The 24,104-nt window shown below is 48.5% G+C and overlaps 1 protein-coding gene and 1 pseudogene across 1 annotated transcript in view; one reads left to right on the top strand and one right to left on the bottom strand.

Moving 5' to 3' along the window:
• Grk3 (G protein-coupled receptor kinase 3) overlaps nt 1–24,104 on the top strand; it is a 106,039-nt gene that overhangs the window by 17,132 nt on the left and 64,803 nt on the right. Inside the window, exon 2 of the mRNA XM_021186876.2 lies at nt 11,323–11,399. Within this exon, the coding sequence (XP_021042535.1) occupies nt 11,323–11,399 (77 nt within the window). The remainder of the gene's footprint in view (nt 1–11,322; nt 11,400–24,104) is intronic.
• LOC110312819 lies at nt 12,083–15,938 on the bottom strand (annotated as a pseudogene).

Genomic DNA, 24,104 nt, shown 5'->3' with positions numbered 1-24,104 from the left:
CTCTCTTTCTTTCTTTCTTTCTTTCTTTCTTTCTTTCTTTCTTTCTTTCTTTCTTTCTTTCTTTCTTTCTTTCTTTTAAAAAAGAAGTCGGCCCGAGGTTTGCTTGTGGCTCTGATGAATGGTGGCCTCTGCAGTCTGGGTGTGCATAGCTTGCAAAGCATTTGCATGCATACACCAGCTGGCCTGGTCTCCCCCACCTGCTTCCTGTGCAACTAGACTTTTATGGGAATGTGATGCCTACCGGGTAAAATATTTATGCACCATGACAAAACAGCCAGACCTCAGGCGGAACTTAGTGGATTTTATCTGTGGAAGCAGCGCAGTTAGATCAGCCATTAAATCTTCTCCAACAGGCACTTCAACTTCCCTCTCTTCCCATGGCCTGGGGAGATCAGATGGCTGGTCCTTCAATTAATGAAGTGTGTGTGTGTGTGTGTGTGTGTGTGTGTGTGCGCGCTGAAGTCAGAGGACAGCTTGGATCTACTTTCGCTATGTGGGTCCTGGGTATTGAACTTAGGTCGTCAGGCTTGGCAGCAATCACCTTTACCAGCTGAGCCATCTTGCCAGCCCTTTTGCTGCTAGAGCAGCAGAGACATTTTATCCATGGAGCTGACCGTCCTGTGCACTCAGCAGGGTCTCCGTAGCCCTGATGGGCAGTGCTCCTGTCTCTCCACCCAGCCGCCATTAAACCCGCTAGACTCCAATCAGCATCTGTTGCATAGGTTGGTTCCTCTCACAGGAAAGCTGGCACCCCTATTCTGGCCGTGTCTGTCTGCTAGCAGCACCTGGCTATTTTCATTTCCCTCCACCTCCCATTCTCCTTGGGTTATTAAGAAACACATCCACCCCTAGCTCTTTCTGTAACCATTTACAAGAGAGCTACAGATACAAATTGCTTCAGATGTTCAATCAAGTCACACGTGGATCCCTCCCCCTCCCCCTCCCCCTCTCCTCCTTCTGCCAAAGTCTCCCTCTGTAGCCCAGGCTGACTCTAAACTCAAGATCCTCCTGCCTCAGCCCCTGAGTGCTGAGATTTGAGACAGTACAGCTGGCAGTATTTTAACATTAAAAACTTTCCCCTTAATTTGCATTTCAGTTATGGCCTGTATATTTGCCTGGTCATCTAGATCCCTGGGTCTGCCGCTGCTGTTCCCTCTTGAATTATTTTTGTTCCAGAAATCAGGTCCCTCGTTGTTCTATCATTTTCTGCCCTCAGGACATATTGGTATCTTAGCTGTTGCTGAAGTAAAACACCATGACAGGGGCAACTTGTAGAAGGAAGGGTTTGTGTGTGCTGAGGTGATTCCTCAATATCCAGAGGGATAAGGGTCCATGGCTGTCATGGAGGGAGCATGGCAGCAGGCAGGCAGGAGTGGTACTGGTACAGCAGCTGAGAGTTCACATCTGCTTCACAAACAGGAGGTAGAGCACACTGGGAATGGCCTGCCGGCCCCCAGTGACACACCTCCTGCAACAAGGCCACACCTCCTAGTCCTTCCCAAACAGTTCCACCACTGGAGATCTAGTATTCATACATACGATGTTCAATCCCCAGCACCCACATGGCTGATCACAGCTGCCTGTAACTCCAGTCCCAGGGCATCTTTTCTGACCTCTTCTGGCAGCAGGCACACATATTCATACACACACACACACACATGCACACGCATGCACTCACATGCACAGACACACACACATGCACACATACCCATATGTACACATACTTACATGTGAAACACTCTCACACACACGCACATACACATATGCGCACACATGCATATGCACATACACATACATGTACACATATGCATATACAAATGACACATACACTTATGTACACTTATTGCACAAAGGCACTCGCAGGCAAAACATGTGAAATTTGTAAAAGTTAAAAGTAAAGGAGTGTGGCAGACAGACAGACACAGTGAACTAGAAGAAAACCTGGTAAGTTTGATTGTACCAAGTCAAACATACAAATACATATCTAGTGATGTGTACTAGGAAACGCTACACACGTGTGCACGCATGCTCCTCCTCAGAGCCTGGTTCTGCTCTCTGTGATCAAGGAGGGTGCACTGCTTTGTTGGAGATTGAGAATTTCACTTCTGTAATTCAATGCAATTATTTTAGGACCTAAATCTGCTGTCTAGTGCATAAACCAATAGTTTATTTCCCTCTGACCCCTGTTTTGAGTCACGGACTCTGAATAGTCTCAGATTCGCTATGTAGAGCAGCTGGCCTTGAACTCACAGAGATGCACCTGCCTCTGCCTCATTCAGCTTTTTTTATTGCCAAGTAACATTCCATTCGCTGCATGTCTTAGCATCTCTTGTGGAAATGGCTTTAGCCATTGTAGAGAAGGCTGGAATCGCCAGCCAGTTACATGTCAACTTTTTTGTTTTTTGTTTTTTTGAGACAGGGTTTCTCCGTATAGCCCTGGCTGTCCTGGAACTCAATTTGTATACCAGGCTGGCCTCGAACTCAGAAATCTGCCTGCCTCTGCCTCCCAAGTGCTGAGATTAAAGGCGTGCACCACCATGCCCAGCACATGTCAACTTTTATTTCGTTGTATGCATGAATGTCTCCGGGATAAGTGCCCGGGAACTGAACATGGGTCTCATGAAAGTTGAGTCTTGAAGTCGCTGAACTTCAAGGTGCTGCCAGGCCCTTTGCTGTGCCTGGTCCATTCCCAATGGGACATTCTGCATCCTCACTGACACAGGATTTGGCCTTTCCTCAGAGAAGCTACTCTGACAGGGTGTGGTAGAGTCACACTGTGATTTTAATCCCTTTTCATCTTGTGTAAGTCTGCTCATTTGTGTGTTTGCTCATTTATATAGGGGGGATTTTTGTTTGTTTGTTTGTTTGTTTTTTGAGATAGGGTCCCATACAGCCCAGGCCAGTTGTCAATTTTCTACATAGCTGAGGATGTCCTTGAACTTCTGATTCTCCTGCTTCTGCCTCATACAAGTTTTTAGATTGTTGTTCTCTTTAAGTTTCTTTTTTAGACTTTTTTTTTCTTTTTGGTTTTTTGATACAGGGTTTCTCTCTGCATAGCCCTGGCTGTCCTGGAACTCACTCTGTAGACCAGGCTGGCTTCGAACTCGGAAGTCCTCCTGCCTCTGCCTCCCGAGTGCTGGGATTAAAGGCGTGCACCACCACTGCCTGGCTTTGTTTTTTTAGACTTTTGTTTATATTATGTGTGTAAGTGGTTGCCTGTGTGTGTATGTGCATTATGGTGCATGCCTGGTGCCCTCTGAGGTCAGAAGAAGGTGGTGGGCCCCCTGAGACTGAAGTTACACACAGTGGTGAGCCACCCTGTGGGAGCTTGGACCCTCACCAAGAGCAGCAGGTATTCTTCATGCTACCATCTCCAGCCCTTGCTTGGTGATCTCTCGTTCTCCAGTTGCAAGGAGCCACCTTCGTGGGTGTAGGATTTCAGGCTTCAGTCGATGGTGGTCTGCAGTCTGTTGTCTCTGGCTGGGCCATATCCTTCACCCTCTTGAGTTCTAATGGTGAAAGGGAAGTTTTGGTGTCCGTGGGCTCGGTTTTCCCTCCATCAGGTTCCTTGTTTGTACTTTCATGTGCTGTGTGGAGGTCAGAGTCAATGCTGACTGCCTGCCTGGACCAGTTTCTACTTTGTGTTTCAGTACTGGGTCTCACTGGCAGGTCCCAGCGGTCTGTCTGTCTCTCTGTCTGTCTCTGATGCCCTCAGGGATAGGGTTATGGTTTATGTGTTGCTGGCCTGGATGTTACAAAAGTTCTGGAAATCTAAGCTTTGGTCCTCACATAGTTTAGCAACTGAGCTATCTCACCAGCCCTGTAGCGCACGACAGATGTCTTTGTTTAATCCCTGGGGGTTTGGGGAGGAGGGGAGAGACTTTTAGTAGTTTAGTTTGAGAAGTCCTGTGGTTCTGTATGTTAAATCTGTGATGCACCTCACTCAAGTCTATGGTGCATCTCAAATTATCTTCTGTGCACAGTGTTGGAGGATGACAAGCCGCCGCTTTCTCCGAGCCAGCAATTAAACATGAGAAATATTGAAGATACGAGCAGGAAATGAGGACATGAGCGTAGAATGGGTTTCTAGTGGTTAGAAAGGAAATGGGAGCTTTAAATAAAAGATAATTGAATCGCATTGAAAACTCCTATGTTTAAGTGAATCAGACTCCTAAACTCTCACCAACCTTTATTGGAAGGCAGATTCCAAAGTCTCAGCACAAAAAATAAGGCAAGAATTGAGAATCAGAACGGAATCGGTGCTAGGCTGGTGCTTACAGTTGGCGTCGAGAACGTTCCCGGAACAGTCTCTGGAGGTGTCAGGATAGTCCGTGAGTCAGTCATAACCCACGAGACATTGAATCAAACAGACGCCTTAATTCCTCAAAGAAGAAAAGATTCCATCTTTCAAAGGCAGCAAATCAACACAGTCCATGCCTCGTTGAACTCCGCCCCTTCCTTGAGGCAGCGTCTGACAGGCTGAGAACTGAGGGACACTCAGTTTGCCCAGTTCCACTTGTAAATCTGCCCTGTTTGAAAAGTTCATCGCTAGTTAGCTGGTGTGTGTGTGGGGGGGGGGCTGTTTCTTCTTTCTCTCCATCCGATTTCAAAGGCTATGGCTGAGATCCAGTGAGAACCTGATTGAGGGACAGACAGAGATGGATGAAGGAGGAATGCACAGCCAGGTAAATTCTCACATCCCAATGGTTGATGGTCGAAGGCCACGGTGGGTCAGGGGAGAGAGCACAGGTGTTCACACTAATAGTTGTGAGTAAGAGGCAGGCAGAGAAGTCAAGGAAACTCCATCCTGCCAGACCCCAGAGGGCCCAAGTGTCTTAAGCTTGCAATTTAGGAGAAAACCCTGGTGGGGCAGGTTGGGACCTCAGATTAGGCAAGTTATCTTTTCCTAGACAGAAGCTTGATACAGTGAAGAAAAGTATCCAGGAGTTGAGTTTAATCAAGTCTCAAAGATTGTCAAAGAAGACAGGGAAGCAAGATCCAACTGTGTGCTGTAAGCCAGAAACTCAGCCAGGTAGGAAACACAGTATCTACTTAGCAGAGCCCACCCAGACAGCAGCTAAGAGAAACTTGCAACAACCGGGTCAGGGTTTGATGAAAAGGGCAGAAGAAGAAACAAGCCTGTGACAGACATCAGAAGGAAAAACTTCACCATGACCGGCCCCTCGTCACTGAGGCATAGCACCCCCTGCTCATGGGTCTAATTGAGCTACAAGGCAGACAATGCAGGTGGTATCAAAAGAAGACACAGACAGAGTCAGGATAAAGTTTGAGAGTTCTGCATTCCCACTCCAGCAACTTACAGAAAAATAAGATAGGAACTCAGCAATCCTGAGGCTGGAAAACCTAAGTGGCTCTGCTACTCATCCTGACCCAGTGAGCATTTACCAGTTTGTTCTTCCAGTATTGACACATGTGCATTCTGCTCGCACGCCCACAGAAGACTCACAAATGATCACATGCCAGTAGTAAAGCAAAGACCTTTGTTGCGTGCTTTCTAGCCACTGTGGAATTAAGCCAGAATCAATAACTGACGTCTCCAGGAACTCAGAAACAAGCAATGTGTGCATGCATAAATTGCAGAGCGGGGAGCAAGTATCAAGGGAAATTAAAAAGCCACGTGAGTGGGGAGAAAAATTAAGGCAGGTGTGTCAAGAGCCACGGGATATGTTTACGTCAACACCCACAGGGAACTCAGTAACTGACAAGCTACCTCAGGAGGAATCAAGGTCGTTCTGTGTAACTCCTTATGCCAGGAAAAGAGCAACGAAACCAGACCACATGGTGCTTCCTCCAGGGGCCGGGTATGGCAAACACAGATCTGTGCTGTTGGCTCTGCAGTGACTCTCTGGTGACTCAGTGGGGAACTGATGATGGTCTCATCACACAACAGTGAACTGTTAGGGATGGTACAGAAGCAGGGACCTTCGCCTTTTACCCAGATGTCAGCCTGAAGTGAATGCTGTTCCAGACAGGAGAGCTACAGCTCAGAAACTTCTCCTTTTTGAAAGAGTTATTTTGTCATTTTAAATGTATGCACCTGTGCGTGGGTCTAAAAGAGGACCTTGCATACCCTGGAACTGGGGCACAGGCATTTGTGGTAGGCACCGATATGGGGGCCTGGCAACAGTACCCTGGTCGTCTGCAGGAGTAGCTGGTGCTCTTAACCACTGAGTTGTTTCTCCAGCTCCCAAAGCTCTGAAACTTCTAGAGGGAAGTACACATGGCCTTGGAGGGTTTGAAGATGGCAAAGCATGGATTGCCCATCAAAGGAATGATCAATAAGTTGGAAGTCATCAGAGAAGACCTTAGGGCCTATTGGGGGAGCTCTAGCATAAACTTTTTGCAACCTTCTTTAATAAGGGCTCAACCTCTCCTCTAGCTTACCACCCAGCAGAGGTAGTGGAAGAGAAAAGTTACTAGGATATGAGGGAAGTGGACCTGTTCAGCAGCAGTTCTTGGGGGTGGGCGGGGCAGCTCGGCAGCAGTTCAGTCCCGTAGCAAACACCAAATACGACTCAGCAGCTACAGACCAATCCTCTAGGCAGGCAGACCCCGGGCACAAACCGGCAGCTACAGTCCAGTCCTTTCTGCAAGCAGACCTCAGGCAGCTGTAGTTCAGTTCTAAAGAAACCACCAGGCTCGCCAATCGGCCTGAGGCGAGGCCGCTGGAGCGACAAGCGGCCAGGAACCTCAAGAACAGTTCGTTCTTGGGTGAGTTTCTCTCAAAGGCAGCATTATAGCAAGTTGAGCTCAACAACACTATGTAAGGTGAACCAGTACGTGCATGTCTTTATTGGAGAATATTGAGGCGGAGCAAACCAAGCCAGTGCTCAGTGCTTGTCTCCCACCGTCTGTGGGGTCACATTTGTACTCCTTCATCATGGGTCCTTTCACATGTTTGCCATATCCAAACATTCTTTCACCCATGTCTTCTTTAGGAAAACAGTCTTTCATGTGTCTGCTTTAGCAGGACATCCTGTCACCTGTGTGCCCCAGCAAACCATCACTTGACATAACTGACTTTCCAAAGACCTAGAAGTTTCCACTTCAGGGGGAGACCATAGAGTTATCTAGACATCTGATGTCATTTTCTTCCAGGCTATAGGAAGAAGCCTTACACCCAAAAGCCAGGCAAACAGCCCCAGTGAGGAGGCGGGCTGTATGATGAGGCTCCTCTCAAAGGCAGACGTATTGATCCCAGTCGGCACATACAGACACGCTCAAGGTCGCTGCTCGCAAGGGAAGTGAAAGTTAAAATACAAACTGAAACACGGTCGTCCACATACTGCAAGACGTCTAAGGGTTAGAGCAGATGAGCCAAGTGTTGGCAGGGTAGAGGGGCAGCTTGAAACATGGCAGACGGTCAGTGAGGGGATGTGAGGCTGTGGGAGCATATGGGACTGTGGGGTTCATGGTTTTCCTCAAACCATGGATGGTAGGATTTACAATTTGACCAGCTGGCTCACCCCTCAATATTTCCCCATGAGAGATGACAACACGTGTTCTTAAAATGCCAGGGACGTGGATACTTAAGGCACTATCATTTATAATGATCACAAACTGGTGGCAACACAGACATCCACAAGCAAATGGAGGGATCAGCAAGCCCCGGGCTATTTCTGCAGCAACAGAAGCTTGGCTGGGGAAGGCTAAGGGCGTAGTCCCTGGGCTAAAGAGAAAAGCAAGCACACGAGTCAGCCCAGCAGCATGTAGGCGATGCAGGCCACAGACTTGAGCTGCAGCACGTGACCTGTATGGAAGGTCTCCGGCTACCTGGACTTCAGAATCTGGGGAGGGCTTTCGCCCTTCTGGGGCCGATGGAAAACTTTGATGTCTATTGTTAGGACAACGAGTTAGAGAGTGTGTGTACACATGCAAGGCTCATTCAACAGTGCTACCAAGATATGCGTTTAATTATGACTTATATATCAAAAATATTTATCTTATGTATACGAGTGCACTGTAGCTGTCTTCAGACACACCAGAAGAGGGCATTAGACCCCATCACAGATGGTTGTGAGCTACCATGGGGTTGCTGGGAATTGAACTCAGCACCCCTGAAAGAGCAGCCAGTGTTCTTAGCCACTGAGCCATCTCCCTAGCCCTTTGAAAGGCTTTTTTTTTTTTTTTTTTTTTTTTTTTTTTTTTTTTAACAAAGTAATTCTCAGTGGGTAAAGGCACCCACTGACAAACCTTGCTGACAACGGGAATTACAATCCCAAACCCACAAGGCAGAGGATGGATCCCCACACATTGTCCTCTGCCGTCCACACTTGCACTGCGGGGAACCAACACACTCTAAGTGTCAAGTGGGGCAGTAGCTTGTACACTCACCATCGGTGGCTCGCACACTTGCTTTTCACTCCAGGTGAGTCGGTGATCACTTGAAAAGCCCACTCTCCTCCACTCCCCGTCTCTGCCTCTGTGTCACACCTCGTGGCTCAGTGCGTCCACTGCTACTTTCTGAGTTCACGGCTCCTGCACCTGGCACTTGACTGTGCCTTGGCAGTCCTTTCATGCTTAGCCCCTGAATCTTACTTCTTCAGAAGCACACTGGCTGCCCCCGATTCTGTGTTGTTTTATATAAATTGCTTCTTGTTCCTGCATCCTGTGATCATCCCCGCGGGGTCCTGATGGGCTCAGACCGACTTTGTAATGAAATTTGGCAGGTCTTTGAAAGCTCCTAAGGCTCAGTCTCTCTGTTCATAAACCGTTCCTCCACTCTTTAGTCTCTCCCTCTTGGTGATTTATAATTCTCCCCGTAAATGTCTCCTGCGTGGTTTTGGAAGGTTTTAATTTTGAAGCGTTTCAGGTTTTTTTATTTTAGTGTAACTAGGCTCTTCTCTTTTAATCACGTTTTTGAATTGGTGGTGTACTGAAGTGATTTCAAAACACCAATCATGTACCTGGGGTGGGGGTGGGGGTGGGCTTTCCCTTTTGTTTTAGGAAGAGATTGATAAGGAGGATTCTATGCAAATGTGAGCCTGGGGCGGTGTGGGGGTATGCATACAGTATCTGTGTATGTGCACCGGGCTGTGCAGGCACTATATATGTGGCTATGTGCATATCCGGGGCTATGTGCAGGATATGTGTCCATGCATGGGGCCATATGTCGGGTATTGGTGTGGTGTGTGTACATGTATGTAATAGTGTGGGGTGCATATGTAAGCATGGGCCTGTGTGTGTGTAGTGTGTACGATGTGTGTATAGTGTGTGTATGTATGTATGTATGGGATTGTGTGGGGTATGTGTGTAGTATGTGGTAGGTGTGTATGTGTGTGGTATGTGTGATATGTATGGTGTGTGTGATGTGTATAGTGTGTGTTTTTGGTGTGTGTGTGCATGCATGGGACTATGTGTGGTATATGTGTGGTGTGTATAATGTGTGCATGGTATGCGTGTGTATGCATGGGATTGTGTGGTGTGTGTGTGTGTGCACATGGGACTGTGTGTGGTATGTGTGTGATGTGTGCATGTGGTATGTGTGTGTGCACATACATGGGTCTGTGTATGCAGTATGCATGTGCTTTGGCATCTTCATGTGATACTCTGAAATGGATTTGCCACATTTAGAGTTGGTCCTAGGTCTTGAAAGAGGGTGGGTGGTGTCTGGAGACTCTGCCTTGGCCCCTATCAGTCCCTGGACAGCTCCTGCAGTTCTGGGTAGCAATGGGAAGACTCTCTCCATCAGCTGAAGTCCTTGAATGGTGGTGGCCATCTCTTCCTCCCTCTGTAGATCAAGGTCACTCACATTGCACCTTTACTGCAGTCTTTAGAACCTGCCACAGTATTGACTGATCTCCCTGTTGCTGTAACAGAATACGGGAGAGAACCGGGGCATGCCGGAGAGAACCGGATGAAGCACGGAAGGGTTCAGCTCACAGTTTGAGGGTGTGGTCCATCACAGTGGGGACAACATGGTCTTGGGAGGCTTCTGGTTGTGGTTGCAGGAACACGAAGTTGCTTGCTCATATCTGGATGGATCAGGAAGCATTGGTGGGCCTCCCTGGCCTCTAGGTCCCAGCTCCTACAAATTCCTCTGCAACCTGCATCATCGGCCTAAGTGGGGCATGGCCGGGGAGTCACAGCCATGCCCCTGTTCCAGCAGCAGCCTTGCAAGAGAGGGGAAGGCTTTGTGTTGATTTGTAGCTTGAAGGTTGTGTTGGCTAGTTTTAAGTCAACTTGATGCAAGCCAGACAGGAAATCCACGGAGAAGATGCCTCCAGTAGGTCTGACGTTTCATTAATTAGCGATTGATGGGGGAGGGCCCAGCGCATTGTGGGCGGGGCCAGCCCATTGTGGGTGGGGCCAGCCCATTATGGGTAGGGCCAGCCCATTGTGGGTGGAGCCATCCCTGGGCTGGCGGTCCTGGGCTCTATAAGAAAGCAGGCCGAGCAAGCCATGAGGCGCAAGCCAGTCAGCAGCGCCCCTCCATGGCCTCTCCATTAGCTCCTGCCTCCAGGTTCCTGCTCTGTGTGAGTTCCTGTCCTGACTTCCTTCAGTGATTAGTTAAGCTTTCTATAGCTGTGAAGAGACACCTCAGGACCCAGGCTACTCTTAATGAGGAGAACATTTCATTGGGACTGGCTTATAGGTTCAGAGGTTCAGTCCATTATCATCACGGTGGGAAGCAGGGCAGGGTGCAGGCAGGCAGGGTGCAGGCAGGCATGGTGCTGGAGAGGCATCTGAGAGTTCTACGTCTGGCTCAGCAGGCAGCAGGAAGAGAGAGACACTGAGCCTGGCTTGGGCATCTGAAACCCACTCAAAACCTACTCCCAGTGACACACTTCCTCCAACAAGGCCACACCTCCTAATAGTGCCACTTCCTATGCATTCAAATATGAGCCTACGGGGGTTATTACTATTCAAACCACCACAACTATGGAATGGAAGTGGAAGCCAAGCCAACCCTCCTCAACTTGCTTTTGGTCAATGCTGTTTATCGCAGCAATAGTAACTCTGACCAGGGTAAAGGGTGCCATGGCCAGGAAGGCATGGTGGCAGGAGAGGTTCGTGGGTGTGGCTGCCAGAGCTTGAGGCTGCTTGCTCACATCTGGACCTATCAAAGACACAATCAAAGACACAAAGAACGGAACAAAAAGTCCACACCAAACCAAACAACAAAACTTGAGGTCGGTCAGCAAGTGAGGCTCCCAGCCACCCACTTCCTCCAGCTAGGTCCCATGTCCACGACGTTCCTCGGTTTCCCCAAACAGGGCCACACGCTGGGGCACAGTAAACTCTGGAGCACGTGGGGGGCTGCGTGCCCCTGTGCCCTGACGGCTACTTTTTATCTTGCAGCATCCGGAGTGTGATGCAGAGGTATCTGGCAGAGAGAAACGAAATAACCTTTGACAAGATTTTCAATCAGAAAATCGGTGAGTTCCGCTTCTTCTTCTTCTTCTTCTCCTTCATCTGCAACTGTCTCGGCAGCAGAGGTATTGGGTGATGTCACAGTGGCCTAGTCTACCCCATGGGAATGACTTTTTTTTATGTCTGAGAAAGACCCCTCGCCCTCGCCTGTCGCCACACTCCTTTTCTCGGTGAGCATGCACCCAGAAGCACCAGCTCGCTTTCTTGTGCCTGAGCTTTAAACTTTTCTGGATATTTTTCAGAGAGAAAGAGAGAGAGAGAGAGAGAGAGAGAGAGAGAGAGAGAGAGAGAGAGAGAGATTATCTCTACTTTTTTTTTTTTGTTTGTTTGTTTTGTTTTGTTTTTCGAGACAGGGTTTCTCTGTGTAGCCCTGGTTGTCCTGGAACTCACTTTGTAGACCAGGCTGGCCTCAAACTCAGAAATCCGCCTGCCTCTGCCTCCCAAGTGCTGGGATTAAAGACTTGCGCTACCACGCCCAGCTATCTCTACGTCTTGTCCATTCTGAACATTGGTACTGTGGCCTGTGACTATTTACAAACTTCTCTGTGTCTCTGTCTCTGTGTCTCTCTGTCTCTCACTTTCTGTTTCTCATTTTCCATCCATTGAGGAAAGCTCCAGACTCCTATTGATTGATTGATTGATTGATTGATTTTGCCAGTCAGTCTTGCACTTTATTGTTGCTGTTGTCTCAGGCCCCGACTGCACGCTTGTGCAGTGGGTACGGCCACTCCTTTCACTGCTGCTTCTTGGTCTTCAGCTTCTCTTTGTGTTTGGCGTGCCGAGGGCACACGATTCTAGTCTTCTTGGGTCGCAGGTCCAGGGGCTTGTGCTTCTTGCCCCTATAGAGATTCCTGAGGTTTTCTTTTTGAGTCTGGTTAATAACAGTGAGGACTCGGGCAATGGATTTTCGTACGACTCATATCCTGGAAAGTTTGGGCGTGGCGCTGCCTCCTGTAACTTTGGCGACTTAAGGCTGGGACAATTCCACCTTCAGATCGTCCAGTTGTTTCAACAGCTCCTCTTTCTTCTTGCCTCGAAGGTCCCAGGTCCTGAGCCTTAATCTTGGCCATTTCTGCCTTGTTCACGGCTGAGGCCACCTGACTCAAGAGACCAGACTCCCTTTTAAAGTCCCTGTACCGTTGCACATGCCTGATGGGAGCTCTGGTTTTCCCCGAGTCCCCAACACCTGCCCCTGGCTGCTGTTTGTCTGTCTGTTTGCATCCATCCCATGAGTTTGAGGTGGCTTCTTATTGTGGATTTTATTTCTCCTTCTCTCACAGTTGATGATATTGAGGGTGTTTGCGTAATTAACCGTTTCTAGATGGTGGTTGGAGAAATATGTATTTATGCATCCTCCATGTTTGAGAATGTCTTCCTGTAGTCAATACCTTCCTTTCCATTTTATTGGTGGCATTTCAACCCAAATGCTTTTTAATACTAATACAGTCCATGGTACATTTTTCTCTGTAATCCTAGCTTGGAGTCATATTTAAGATATTTTGTGCCCAGTAAGTTCATCACAATTTTCTTTTAAAAGTTTTAGCTTTTTGTCTTATATTTAGTATCTGGCTTATTGGGTAATTTTATTAATCTACAGTATTCAGGTCTAAATTAGTGGGGTTGTTTTATTTGTTTTATTCACTTATTTATGTATTTGTGTGTTGGGGGGCACACATGCATTCCAAGAATCACATGAGAGGTCAAAGGGCAACTTCCTGGAGTCGGTTCTATTTTGCTTCCATGTGGGCTCTGGGATTGAACTCAGGTTGTCTGGATGGCTGAAATCACCTTTTACCAGCTGAGCCATCTCACCTGCCCCTTCCCCCGTTCTATGCGTGACAGTGTCTTTCCCCCTCTGGATTGCCTTTGATAATCTTTGCTGAGAGTTAACTGACTGTAGACTTGGCTTAGTGGGGCCTCTGATGTTGCCTGACTACCCCCGTGTCTGCTTAGGCCAAAGACTTCAGAGGAACGTGTGGATCTGGGAAATAAAAGTCTCCACCACATTCTGATGGTTTGCTCTAAGGTTGCTCTGGACCCTTTGTATTTCTGTGTGAGGTTTTATTTTATTTTATTTTATTTTTAGCAGTTGCTTTCCAGTTTCTGTGATAGTGAGTCTTGCATCTGTGCTGCTGGGAGCCACCATTTGACGCTGTTGGTGAACGGCCTCAGCCGCTTCTGGTGCTCGGGCCCAGCTGCCAGTCTTTTCCAGTCTTCAGTGAGTTTATTCCTAAGTGAGGAGGCCCTGTCTGTGGTCTGGAGCTGCACCTGTTTTCTTGGTTTCACTTTTGATTGCTGGTAGCTGGGATGCGGAAATAACTGTGTGCTCTACAGCTAGCTCCTGGAGTCTGCACTAGGTTTTTAGTTCTGGCAAAGTGTGTGTGTGTGTGTGTGTGTGTGTGTGTGCATACTTGTGGTTGGGTGTGGTCTGTATGTGTGTTTGTATGCCTGTGTGTATGTTTCTGTGTTTGTGTATGCACGCGTGTGTGTGTGTGTGTGTGTACATACTTGTGGTTGGGTATGGTCTGTCTGTGTGTGTGTGCATATGTGTGGCTGTTCACTCCCCTCTGTGTATGTGTTGGTATGTCTGTGGCACATTTGTGGTCTCTATGTGTGTGTATGCACCTGTTTGCATGTGTGTGTGTACACCTGTGTATGTGCTCTTGTGTATGCATGTGTGTGTCTGTGTCTGTGTGTGGCTGTTTGCTCTCCTCTGTGTGCGTGTCTGTTAGTGTGTTAGTGTGGCATAGTTGTGGTATGTATGTGTGTGTACACACCTGTGTGCATGTCTCTGTGTGTGCGCTCTTGTGTATGTGTGTGTGCCTGTGTCTGGCTGTTCACTCTCCTCTGTGTGTGTGTATGTGTGTATATGTGTTTGTGTGTGTATGGGTGTATGTGCATATGCCTGTGGGCAGGTGGGTGTAGTTTGTATGTGTGTATGCATCTGTGCATTTGCACCCGTGTACATGTTTCCATGTGTACCTGTGTGTGTGCACTTCTCTGTGTGCACCTGTATGCATGTCTATGTGTGTACCTGTGCGCGCACCTGTGTGTATGTCTGTGAGTGTGTGCTTGTATGTAGCTGTTCCCTCTTCTTGTGTGTGTGTGTGTGTGTGTTGGCATATCTGTGGTACAGTTGCTGTATGCATGTTTGTGCTTATAAGTAAGTGAGTGTGTACATGTGCAAGTCTTAGGCTAGTCTATGTCCTACCTGAGTAATCAGTTTTACTTTTTTTCGTCTAATTTTTTGTCTGTGTTGATTTCATTTTTCACGTTAATTCTTAATTTTAATGTTTCTCTCAACCGTTTGTAGCAGCATGATTTAAAATAATGTTTATCTAGAAAGAATACGCAGATTGCACTTGAGTCTTGGAGGCCCCGGCCTAAGAATTAGGCTTGCCACAAGGTTAGAGAACAATTGCCTGTGTTTCCCGACAACACAACAACAAAAGAACGTGCGAGCGAAACAGAGGCCACAGTCTCGAGACATCCTTTTGAAATAGAGGGCATTGCCAAGAGCTCCCTGCAGAGACAGATTTATCTGGACTTTATTCTAGTAAGTGTGATGGCCACACAGAACTGCTGGCACGCTAGAAGCTATAGGTAATGCCGAGTAAGACATTCTAGGGACTGCCAGTGTGGCTCAGTGGGTAGCGCACTTGCCTCTAATGCACGAAGCCCTGGGTTTGATCCCCAGCTGTGCACAAACTGGGCATGGTGGCTCACACCTGTTGTCTCATCGTAACCCCAGCTCTCGAGAGGTGGCGGGTCAGAAGGTGAAGGATAGCTTTGACTACACAGTGAGCTTAGGGCTAGCTTGGGCTACGTGAACATCCTGTCTACAAAGAGAATGGTTTAGCATTCCTTGTTGTCGATCTCGATGGGCAAAGCTGCTAATCTGTTTCATGGCTCATAAGGCGATTATTTGCAGTGCTTTGAGCCTTAAAGCAAAATAGATGTGTACAGTCTGTAGGCATTCATAGCTGAGCAGCCCTGGGGGGGGGGGGGCGTAACAGCATTCTACATGTGGTCCTAGAGTGGGCTCTGTATCTGTGACATCCTCCCTCCTCATTCTCCCTGTTCTGATCCTCATCTGCTGGTCCCTTCCCCATGTCATTGGCACATTGTCCTCCAGCCTAGAGTCACCTTCTACCACCAGAGAGGAAAGACTAGGGTCCTGCTTTGATTCATCATCGAGGTCTCTGGCTTTGTACAGCTTCCCTTGTGGGAGGGAGAGTTAATGATCCCTCTGAGTTTTCCTGAGAGTCAGGATGGACACTGAGCTAAGCATCGCTAATTGGATTTTCAATGGAAATGGCTTCAGGGCAGCAGGGGCGAGCCCTGGGGCACCGGAATGGTCTGTCACAGACGCCTCAGCTTTCACTTTGGATAAAGAAGCCATGCAGATGGCAACAGAAGGAGGGAGAAGAGCCATCAGTTAGACGCTGGCAAGGTGGTCTTGGCAGCCACTCTGTCAACCTGGGGTCAGATGGGAACTTTTGTGAGCCCCAACCCGTAGCCTCTGCACACCTGGGAAACTCCATCGGCGGTGGAGGTGCAGGCCTACAGAAGGCTGTAATCACCTCACAGGAAAACTCGTGGTCTCCTTGTTAAGCCTTCAGTCGAATTCTACAAGTGGGCATAATTGTCACTGCCCAGAGGAAGGTTGGGGAAAGGCCCAATTTAGTGAGAATCATGAATCTGCTATGCTTTGGCTCCTTGTCCCTGACCTTTGACCCATGACTCACAGGCTGGCAGAGCTATCTGCCGGTTTTGTTGTTGTTGTTGTTGTTTTTGTTGGTTTTTTTTTTCTTTTTAGGTAGACTTTCCTCTCCTATGAGCATCTTGGTCCAGGCTCGGGTTACAGCGGCATGCTCAGCACCCCCCCTCCCGCCAGCTCCATTTGTGGCTCACTCCCCAGGGAGCCATGCTGTTTATGTGACATTGTCCCTCTGCCACTGAGTTAACCTTGGCCACCATCTCCTCTCTCCATATACAGCCAAACTAGCAAACAACATATACAGCCATGCATCCAGAGGGCCGAGGCCAAGGCTCATTTGGTAGACTGCGCACCTTCAATGCACAACCCCCCGTGTGAACCCCCAAATGTGCACACGGAGCCATAGGAACACACAAGGCACACAAACTACACTCAGTCCCTGTAATGCATAGGCATGTGCGGGCAAGTGTGTATGCATGTGCCAAGCACGCACAGCACACCTCCACGTGGAGGCTATGCACAGCACTCATGGGTGACCTGCACACACAACGCACACACATGTATTCAGCATAGTGCACAAGCATGTGCACGCATGCACTCGCGCCTCTGGTTCCTTGCTCTGCTTCCTGTGGGTGTCGATGACTCTCCTGACCCCAGCCACTCAGTGCCTAACGGTCTGGCAGGTGATTGACAAATGACTACCCTGCCTAAGGTTATCCTCCTTTGTGCCTACTGTAGCCTCCATCAGGCTCCTTCTGTGACCCTGAGCAGGGCAGAGATCTCCCGCAATCCGTAACTCGGGCCTGTGAAAGAGTCTCGGCGATTTTGTTCTCTTCCAACTAACAGTTCACCTCTGCCCCATTCTTCCCTGCCTTTCTCCTGCCACCCAAGAGATGGCCCCACGTCAGTGCCCAGCAGTGTTCAGCTCACAACCTCATGCCTGGGTTTACAAACAGTTCCTGTCCACCACGGCAGCTTCTACGCCTGAGTGCTCATGAAGCCGCAGACAGGGAACACGCCTGGGCAAATCATACCTGTGCTGGGTGCTGCCAACTTTTCCTGGTCCTCATTCCACACTGGAAATGATGAGGGGGTGGAAGGATGGGATGAGGATGGGATGAGGATAGGAAGATGGGATGGTGAGAGATCAATGGGAGCACAGGAGGATGGGAGGATGGATGAGAGGATGGTGGGAGCACAGGAGGATGATGGGAGCATGGGATGATGGATGGGAGAATGATGGGAGCACAGGATGATGGATGGGAGAATGATAGAGTATGGGATGATGGGATGATGGATGGGAGGATGGGATGATGATGGGAGGATGATGGGAGGCTGGATGGGAGAATGGATGGGAGGATGATGGGAGGATGGAATGATGGATGTGAGGATGATGGGAGAATGGAATGATGGATGGGAGGATGATGGGAGGATGGATGGGATGATGAGATAAGAGGATAATGGGAAGATTAATGGGAGGATGGGAGGATGGATGAGATGATGGATGTGAAAATGGGAGGATGGATGGAAGGATGGGAAAGTGAATGGGAGGATAGATGGAAGGATGGATGGGAGGATGGATGAGATGGTGGGAGAATGATGTAGGTTGGGATGATGGGAGAATGAGTGGGAGGACAGGGTGGTGATGAGAAGATGAGAGGGTGGCAGACTGTAAAGAAAGATCCTCACTGTATAGAACACATTCAGGAGAGAGTGACAGCAGAGCAGCCTTCAACCATGCCATTCTGCAGAAAGTGACATCAGCACAGGGAGGAGGCACACGGGACTCGCATGCTGACTTGGCACTGGACAAGCAGTTATTTAATTTATTTCCACCCCTGACCATCTCAAGACATGTCTGTCCTCTCTCCCCATAGGGCAGCGACCAAACTGCAACCCAAGCCCCCATCTGATTGGTTTAGGATGCAATCCTCTATTTAATGAATAATTTGGGGTTTCAGGTTACCCTCTTTTTTTCTCTGGTCTCAGAAGATGGCAAGTGTGTGGATGCATAGGTCCAGGTTCCTCACAAGCGGGACATCTTATTCCACGGCCATGGACACCTCAGGACTGGGTGCCTGGGTTTTTCCGAATACTAAGGACAATGCCTTGGACAAGCAATCAGTTCAGTGCAGTGTCCACAGCTCTTCCTTTCTGAAGCCCCCACTGGCACTTTTGACACTTACTGTGGAGAATGTAGTTTGCTCTTGTGTGTGCGTGCAAGTACTCATATACGTGATTTTCTTTGGGATCGGTGGTGAAAGAATTGAATTCCCAAATGTGGAATTTCAGCTTAGCTCAGGGCTGAGTGTTCAGGAGGTGTCTTGGCTCAAATATCTTCGGCTCTGGACTTGCAAGATGAATCTTCATATCTTACATAAAAAAAAAAAAAAACCAAGCACAATTGCCCACTTTATTAAAATTATTCCCCACAGGCCTTTTGGCAGTTGGAATCCTCTAGCAAACGTGATACTGTCCAGCTGATAAATATCAAATGTGGGTTTCCTGCAAATGGGTCCCTCAGTTGCTGGATGCGGCAGCTCTAATAGCACATTGGAGACCCTGCGGTGTGGCAGATCAGCCCTTCCACCCTCCGCTTCCCTACGGGGACTTGCTCTTCTGAGTTGAAGTCACAGTTCCATCTCAGTGGAAAGTCCTGCGTCAGACCCTTTACTGTTCTCTGTGTGGCCTGTGCACATGTCCAGGCCTGACTGGCATGTCCCTTTCCCTAGAACCCTCCATGGCTGTTCATGGCCACACTGATTTTTCCATAGTTCTGACTTGGGTCAACCTTCACCAGGGGACAAAGAGGAGAAGAAGGGCAAGCCCCTGTCCTCACGTGATTCTCACCTAGTGATAGGCAAACGGAAGCAAATTGGGGGGCGGGGGCTGCTTACCCAATGAGGCGTGGCAACTCCCTGAACATGGTCCTAGTTGTCAGCTCCAAAGCCTGTGGCACGTGGTCAAGGAAACACGAGCGGTCTCCCTAGCACTCCAGGAATGTGGGAAGGAGCAGAGATAGACCACAGACATCAACCACACTGAGCCAGGGCTCACACAATAGTCCCCTCTGTCATGGTAACCCCACGGGACAGACCGCTATGCTGCTGTGGAGGACACTCACATAGCTCTCCATAGCTGGCATAAAGACTCCCAACTCTGCATGGTGGTGCATGCCCACAGTCCCTGCACTCAGCAAGGGGAAGCAGAAAGATACTAAGACAGCCCCGATCTTCGTTCCTGTGGCTGTGGTAAAAATACGCTGAAGGAAGCACCCTGGGGAGGAAGGGTTTGCTCAAGGCTCAGTCCATCCTGGTGCAGAACTCAGGGCAGCAGGAGCCTGAAGCAGCTGATCACATCACATCCTCAAACAGGAAGCAGGCAATAGTGACTGCAGCCTGCTTCTTCACTCACGGAGTCCAGGACCCCTGCCAGGGAATGCCGCCACCCACAGTGGATGGGTCTTCCTGCCTTGGATAACTCAAACAAGACAACCTCTTGCAGGCATGTCTGGAGGCTTGTTTCCTTGGTGACTCCAGACCCTGAGACCTTGTCTTGGGAAGGTGAGGATGCCAGTGCTAGGGGGATTAGAGGCAATGGACGGTTTCTTTGTCAGTCAGGGGGAGACTGTCCTCCGTGGGGCAAAGCAGGTGTGCGCTGTGGGGAAATGTGTGTTTTCTAATGTTTCCAGCAGCATCTCTGGGATCTGGAATTCACCAGGATGTCAGGTGTGATGGTTTGTATTTGCTTGGCCCAGGGAGTGGCACGATTTGGAGGTGTGGCCTTGTTGGAGGAGGTGTGGCCTTGTTGGAGGAGGTGTGGCCTTGTTGGAGGAGGTTTGGCCTTGTTGGAGTAGGTTTGGCCTTGTTGGAGTAGGTTTGGCCCTGTTGGAGTAGGTTTGGCCCTGTTGGGGGAGGTGTGGCCTTGTTGGAGTAGGTTTGGCCTTGTTGGAGTAGGTTTGGCCTTGTTGGAGTAGGTTTGGCCTTGTTGGAGTAGGTTTGGCCNTGGCCTTGTTGGAGTAGGTTTGGCCTTGTTGGAGTAGGTTTGGCCTTGTTGGAGTAGGTTTGGCCTTGTTGGAGTAGGTTTGGCCCTGTTGGGGGAGGTGTGGACTTGTTGGGGGAGGTGTGGACTTGTTGGGGGAGGTGTGTCACTGTGGGTGTGGGCTTTAATACCCTCACTCTAGCAGCCAGTCTTCTGCAAGCAGCCTTCAGTTGAAAATGTAGAACTTTCAGCTCATCCTGCCTGGATGCTGCCATACAACTGCCCTGGATGCTGCCACACAACTAACTGCCTTGATGATAATGGACTGAACCTCTGAAACTGTGAGCCAGCCCCCATTAAATGTTGTCCTTACAATGTTGCCTTGGTCATGGTGTCTGTTCACAGCAGTAAAAAATGTAACTAAGACATCGGGTATGGTCTGGGTGGCTGGGGAAGTACTGTTGGGAAAAGATAACAGAAAGCAGAGGGGCTGCAGCCTCCTGGGGTGCTGGAAGGAGGCTGTGTGAGCCCTTAGCACCCCTCCCCTAGGCTGTCTGTCTCTGTGTTCAAGGCAGGTGCTGGCTATCCGTAGTCAGTGCATGATGGCTCTGAGGGCTCCCCGGTCATATGTGCAGTATAACACACGCATGGGACACGGGGTTCTTTGACTGTCAGGAAACATGTTTGGAATGTAGAGCCCCTGGGAAGATGTTCCCATGGGACTCAGAGTCTGCACAGAGCACAGAAGGGATACACTGTGCCCACGGGCTGCTCTCAGCTACCTGTGTTGAGGCTGTACCTGCTGGGTGTGCATGGTCTGTGACACCCTCCTGCCTGATGTCTCAGTGTGGGTGGGACGCTTCTACACAGGCCTTTGGGTAATGTTTGTCTGACGGTTCACTTGCGTATTTCTCGTCCTTCACAAGTCATTGGAAATCTATTTAATTGTCAGAGTTCGTGCTATAGAAGAAAGTCATGGTTACTTTTCTGTCAGCTTGACACAAGCTAGGGTCATTTGGAGAGAGGGAACATCAATTGAGAAAACTATTCCATGAGGTTGTCTCAAGGCAACCCTGCAGGGCATTTCCTTAATAAATGATTGATGGGGAGGGCTCCGCCCACTGTGGGCGGGGCCATCCTTGGGCTGGTGGCCCTGGGTTCTGTAACAAAGCAGGCTGAGCAAGCCTTGGGGAGCAAGCCAGTGAGCAGCGCCCCTCCATGGCCTTTGCATCAGCTCCTGCCTCCAGGTTCCTATCCTGCTTGAGTTCCCGTCCTGGCTCCCTTCAGTGATGGACTGTGGTGAGGACTCCCTTCTGTGATGGACTGTGATCTAGAAGTGTGAGCCGAAATCAACCATTAGTTGTGGTGTTTCTCACAGGAGCAGAAACCCTAAGACAAGGAGCCTGGGACTGAGAGCAGCAAAGACCGGATTGTATCCCGGAGAGAGCCTGCCCTAAGACTGGATTGTAACCCGGGGGGCGGGGTGGGGGAGCCCGCCCTGGTCTGTGGCTGTTGGCAGGGCTGGGTGCGATCCCTGTGGCAGCGTCCTAGAATTCTCCTCCTGTTTTATTTTCCTTTATCTTGGTGTCTAGTCCAGGGCCACGTGCACAACCATTTGCCCTCTTGTTCACAGGAGTCACGTCATTTGAAAAATAAACCATCCCATCAACTCCCCTAAGAGCATGCTGGGTTTCCCGGGAAACGCTGGGGGGGGGGTGTGTGTCTAGATTTCAACTAGCATAGCCTGGCCACCACGAGTTGAGCACTTTTCTCGTGATTCCAAATCGGCAGTGCCCTTTCTGCAGCTTCTTCCTGTGAAGGTTTAAGTCTGAATGCAAAAGCTCCGACTACCGTGCACAATTATGTGGTAATTTAACAGGTTTACCGATGGGGCTAGCCTCTCCTGTTGTCTGCACTCTTTGCTATAAATGTTAGAGTGGGATCTACACTGAGTCAAAGTCAGGCTTAATCATTGCTGCCCAAGAACATGACGTCGCTCTTCGCCGATTTGTGTTCTCTTGATCTTATTCATTGGTGTTTTGTAACATTTAGCCTAGGAGTTGTACGCCTATCTGGCTAGACTTATCCCTAACGTTGCACTGTCGGGTGTCACGATGAACGGGGTACTGCTGGGTATATTCCTGTGTGCTGTGTGCTGAAGGCCAACGTGAACCTCTTCAGTTAGCTCATCATGCCACGGGGAAGTATTTTATTTTTATCGTGGGGTCAGTTTCTAGACAGACAGCGATCTTTCAAGACAGTGTTTTAGCTCCATCTGAAGCTTCTCTGCTCACCTTTGATGGTTTTTATTACCGGGGCCATTTGTTACTGCACACAGTGTGATGATGGCGAGTGCTCACTGTCTGCCCTTGGGATAATTCTATTTTTATTCTGGGCCCGTCCAGTTCCTGGCGTCTCCTGTCTGGGTATTCCAAGCTCGACGTATCTCCCGAGTCTCTGGTTTACTTTTGTTTCCTCGTCTTCTGGTCTTTACACCATGGCTCTTGATTACGCTGATGTCTCCCATAATGGGATTGTTCAATTAAGTTTGCTGTGTTTAGAAAAAAAAAATGGAATCTGAGAGCCGAAAGCTGGAAATTGGTCCAAGACCCTTTTCTTTTAAAAGTTGCATTATTGGTGTATGTGTGCATGTGTGTTGTGCATGAGTGTGTTTGTGTATTTGTATGTGTGTGTTTGTGTATGTGTGTATGTGTGTGTATATGTTATGTATGTGTGTGTTTGTATATGTGTGTATGTGTTTGTATGTATGTGTGTTTGTATGTGTTTGTGTGTATGTGTGTGTTTGTATGTATTTATGTGTATGTGTGTGTTTGTATGTGTTTATGTGTATGTGTATGTTTGTTTGTATATGTGTGTGTTTGTATGTATTTGGGTATGTGTGTGTTTGTATGTATTTATGTGTATGTGTGTGTTTGTATGTGTTTATGTGTATGTGTGTATTTGTATGTGATTGTGTGTATGTGTGTGTGTTCATGTGTGTGTGTGTGTGTGTGTGTGTGTGTGTATGAAAGTGCATCTGTAGAGGTCAGAGGAAAATTGTGGGAGTCACTTTTCTCCTCCCACGTGGGTCCTCAGGATCAAACTTAGGTTGTCAGACTTGGTAGCAAGATCCTTTGCCCACTGAGCCATCTCATCTGCCCAAAGTCTTTGTTTTTCTTTTTAAACTTTAACTACATACAGATGCTAGAGGCACACAATATTGGTTTTGTGAGCTTGTTCACCTCATTGAAGCAGGCTCAATACACGTGCAGTGTTTCAGGGTAATTCACACGATCTGTTCATGATACTGGCATAGAGAAATTTGTTTTGAGCCACTTGACGAGATGGCAGGGCAGAGTGTGAGGGGACAGGCTTTCTCAGTCGTTCCCGAAGATGCTGGAGAGAAAGGTGGAAGGTGGAAACAGCCATCCGAAGGCTCTTGAGAGCTCTTGGAGCATGTGATCTTGGCTGGCTGCGTGGTGGTTCCTTCTGCTCCTCTCGACATCAGGTTAATTGCAGTGGATCTAAAATGCACTCCCAGTAAATTGTATTAGCATTTACATTTTTTTCCTGTGTTAACTCAAGGATATAATGTACTCCAAGTTTGTTTTTTCTTTAATGCCAAACTCAACAATCTCAAGTGGTTAGGTAATTGCTAATTATAAAAGCGACACACATTAGAAACCCGCGACGATTTCACGTGTTCCTGTTATGGCCACATAAAATTGTTTTTAATTGTTAAAGGTGAGGGTTTGGTTATTTCTCCAGCATAATAAAATAGCTCCTCCTGTAAGTTATATAACTTTAAATTACTTTTTATTTTACCTCCGTCACCCACTGTGTTTGATGTTTATTTCAGACATAGTCTCACACTGTAGCCCAGATTAGCATGGAATCTACTTTGTAGCTCAGGCTGGTCCAGCATTTTAACAGCCCTCCTACCTCAGTCTCTTGGGTGCTGGGTGGTAGGTGGGCAACACTTGGCTCTATATTGTCTTTTTTTTTTTTT

This window comes from Mus pahari, chromosome 23 (genome assembly GCF_900095145.1).
Source record: "Mus pahari chromosome 23, PAHARI_EIJ_v1.1, whole genome shotgun sequence".
Lineage (NCBI taxonomy): Eukaryota > Metazoa > Chordata > Mammalia > Rodentia > Muridae > Mus > Mus pahari.
The sequence above is the reverse complement of the archived record's forward strand: the minus strand, read 5'-3'. Positions and strand labels throughout refer to the sequence as shown.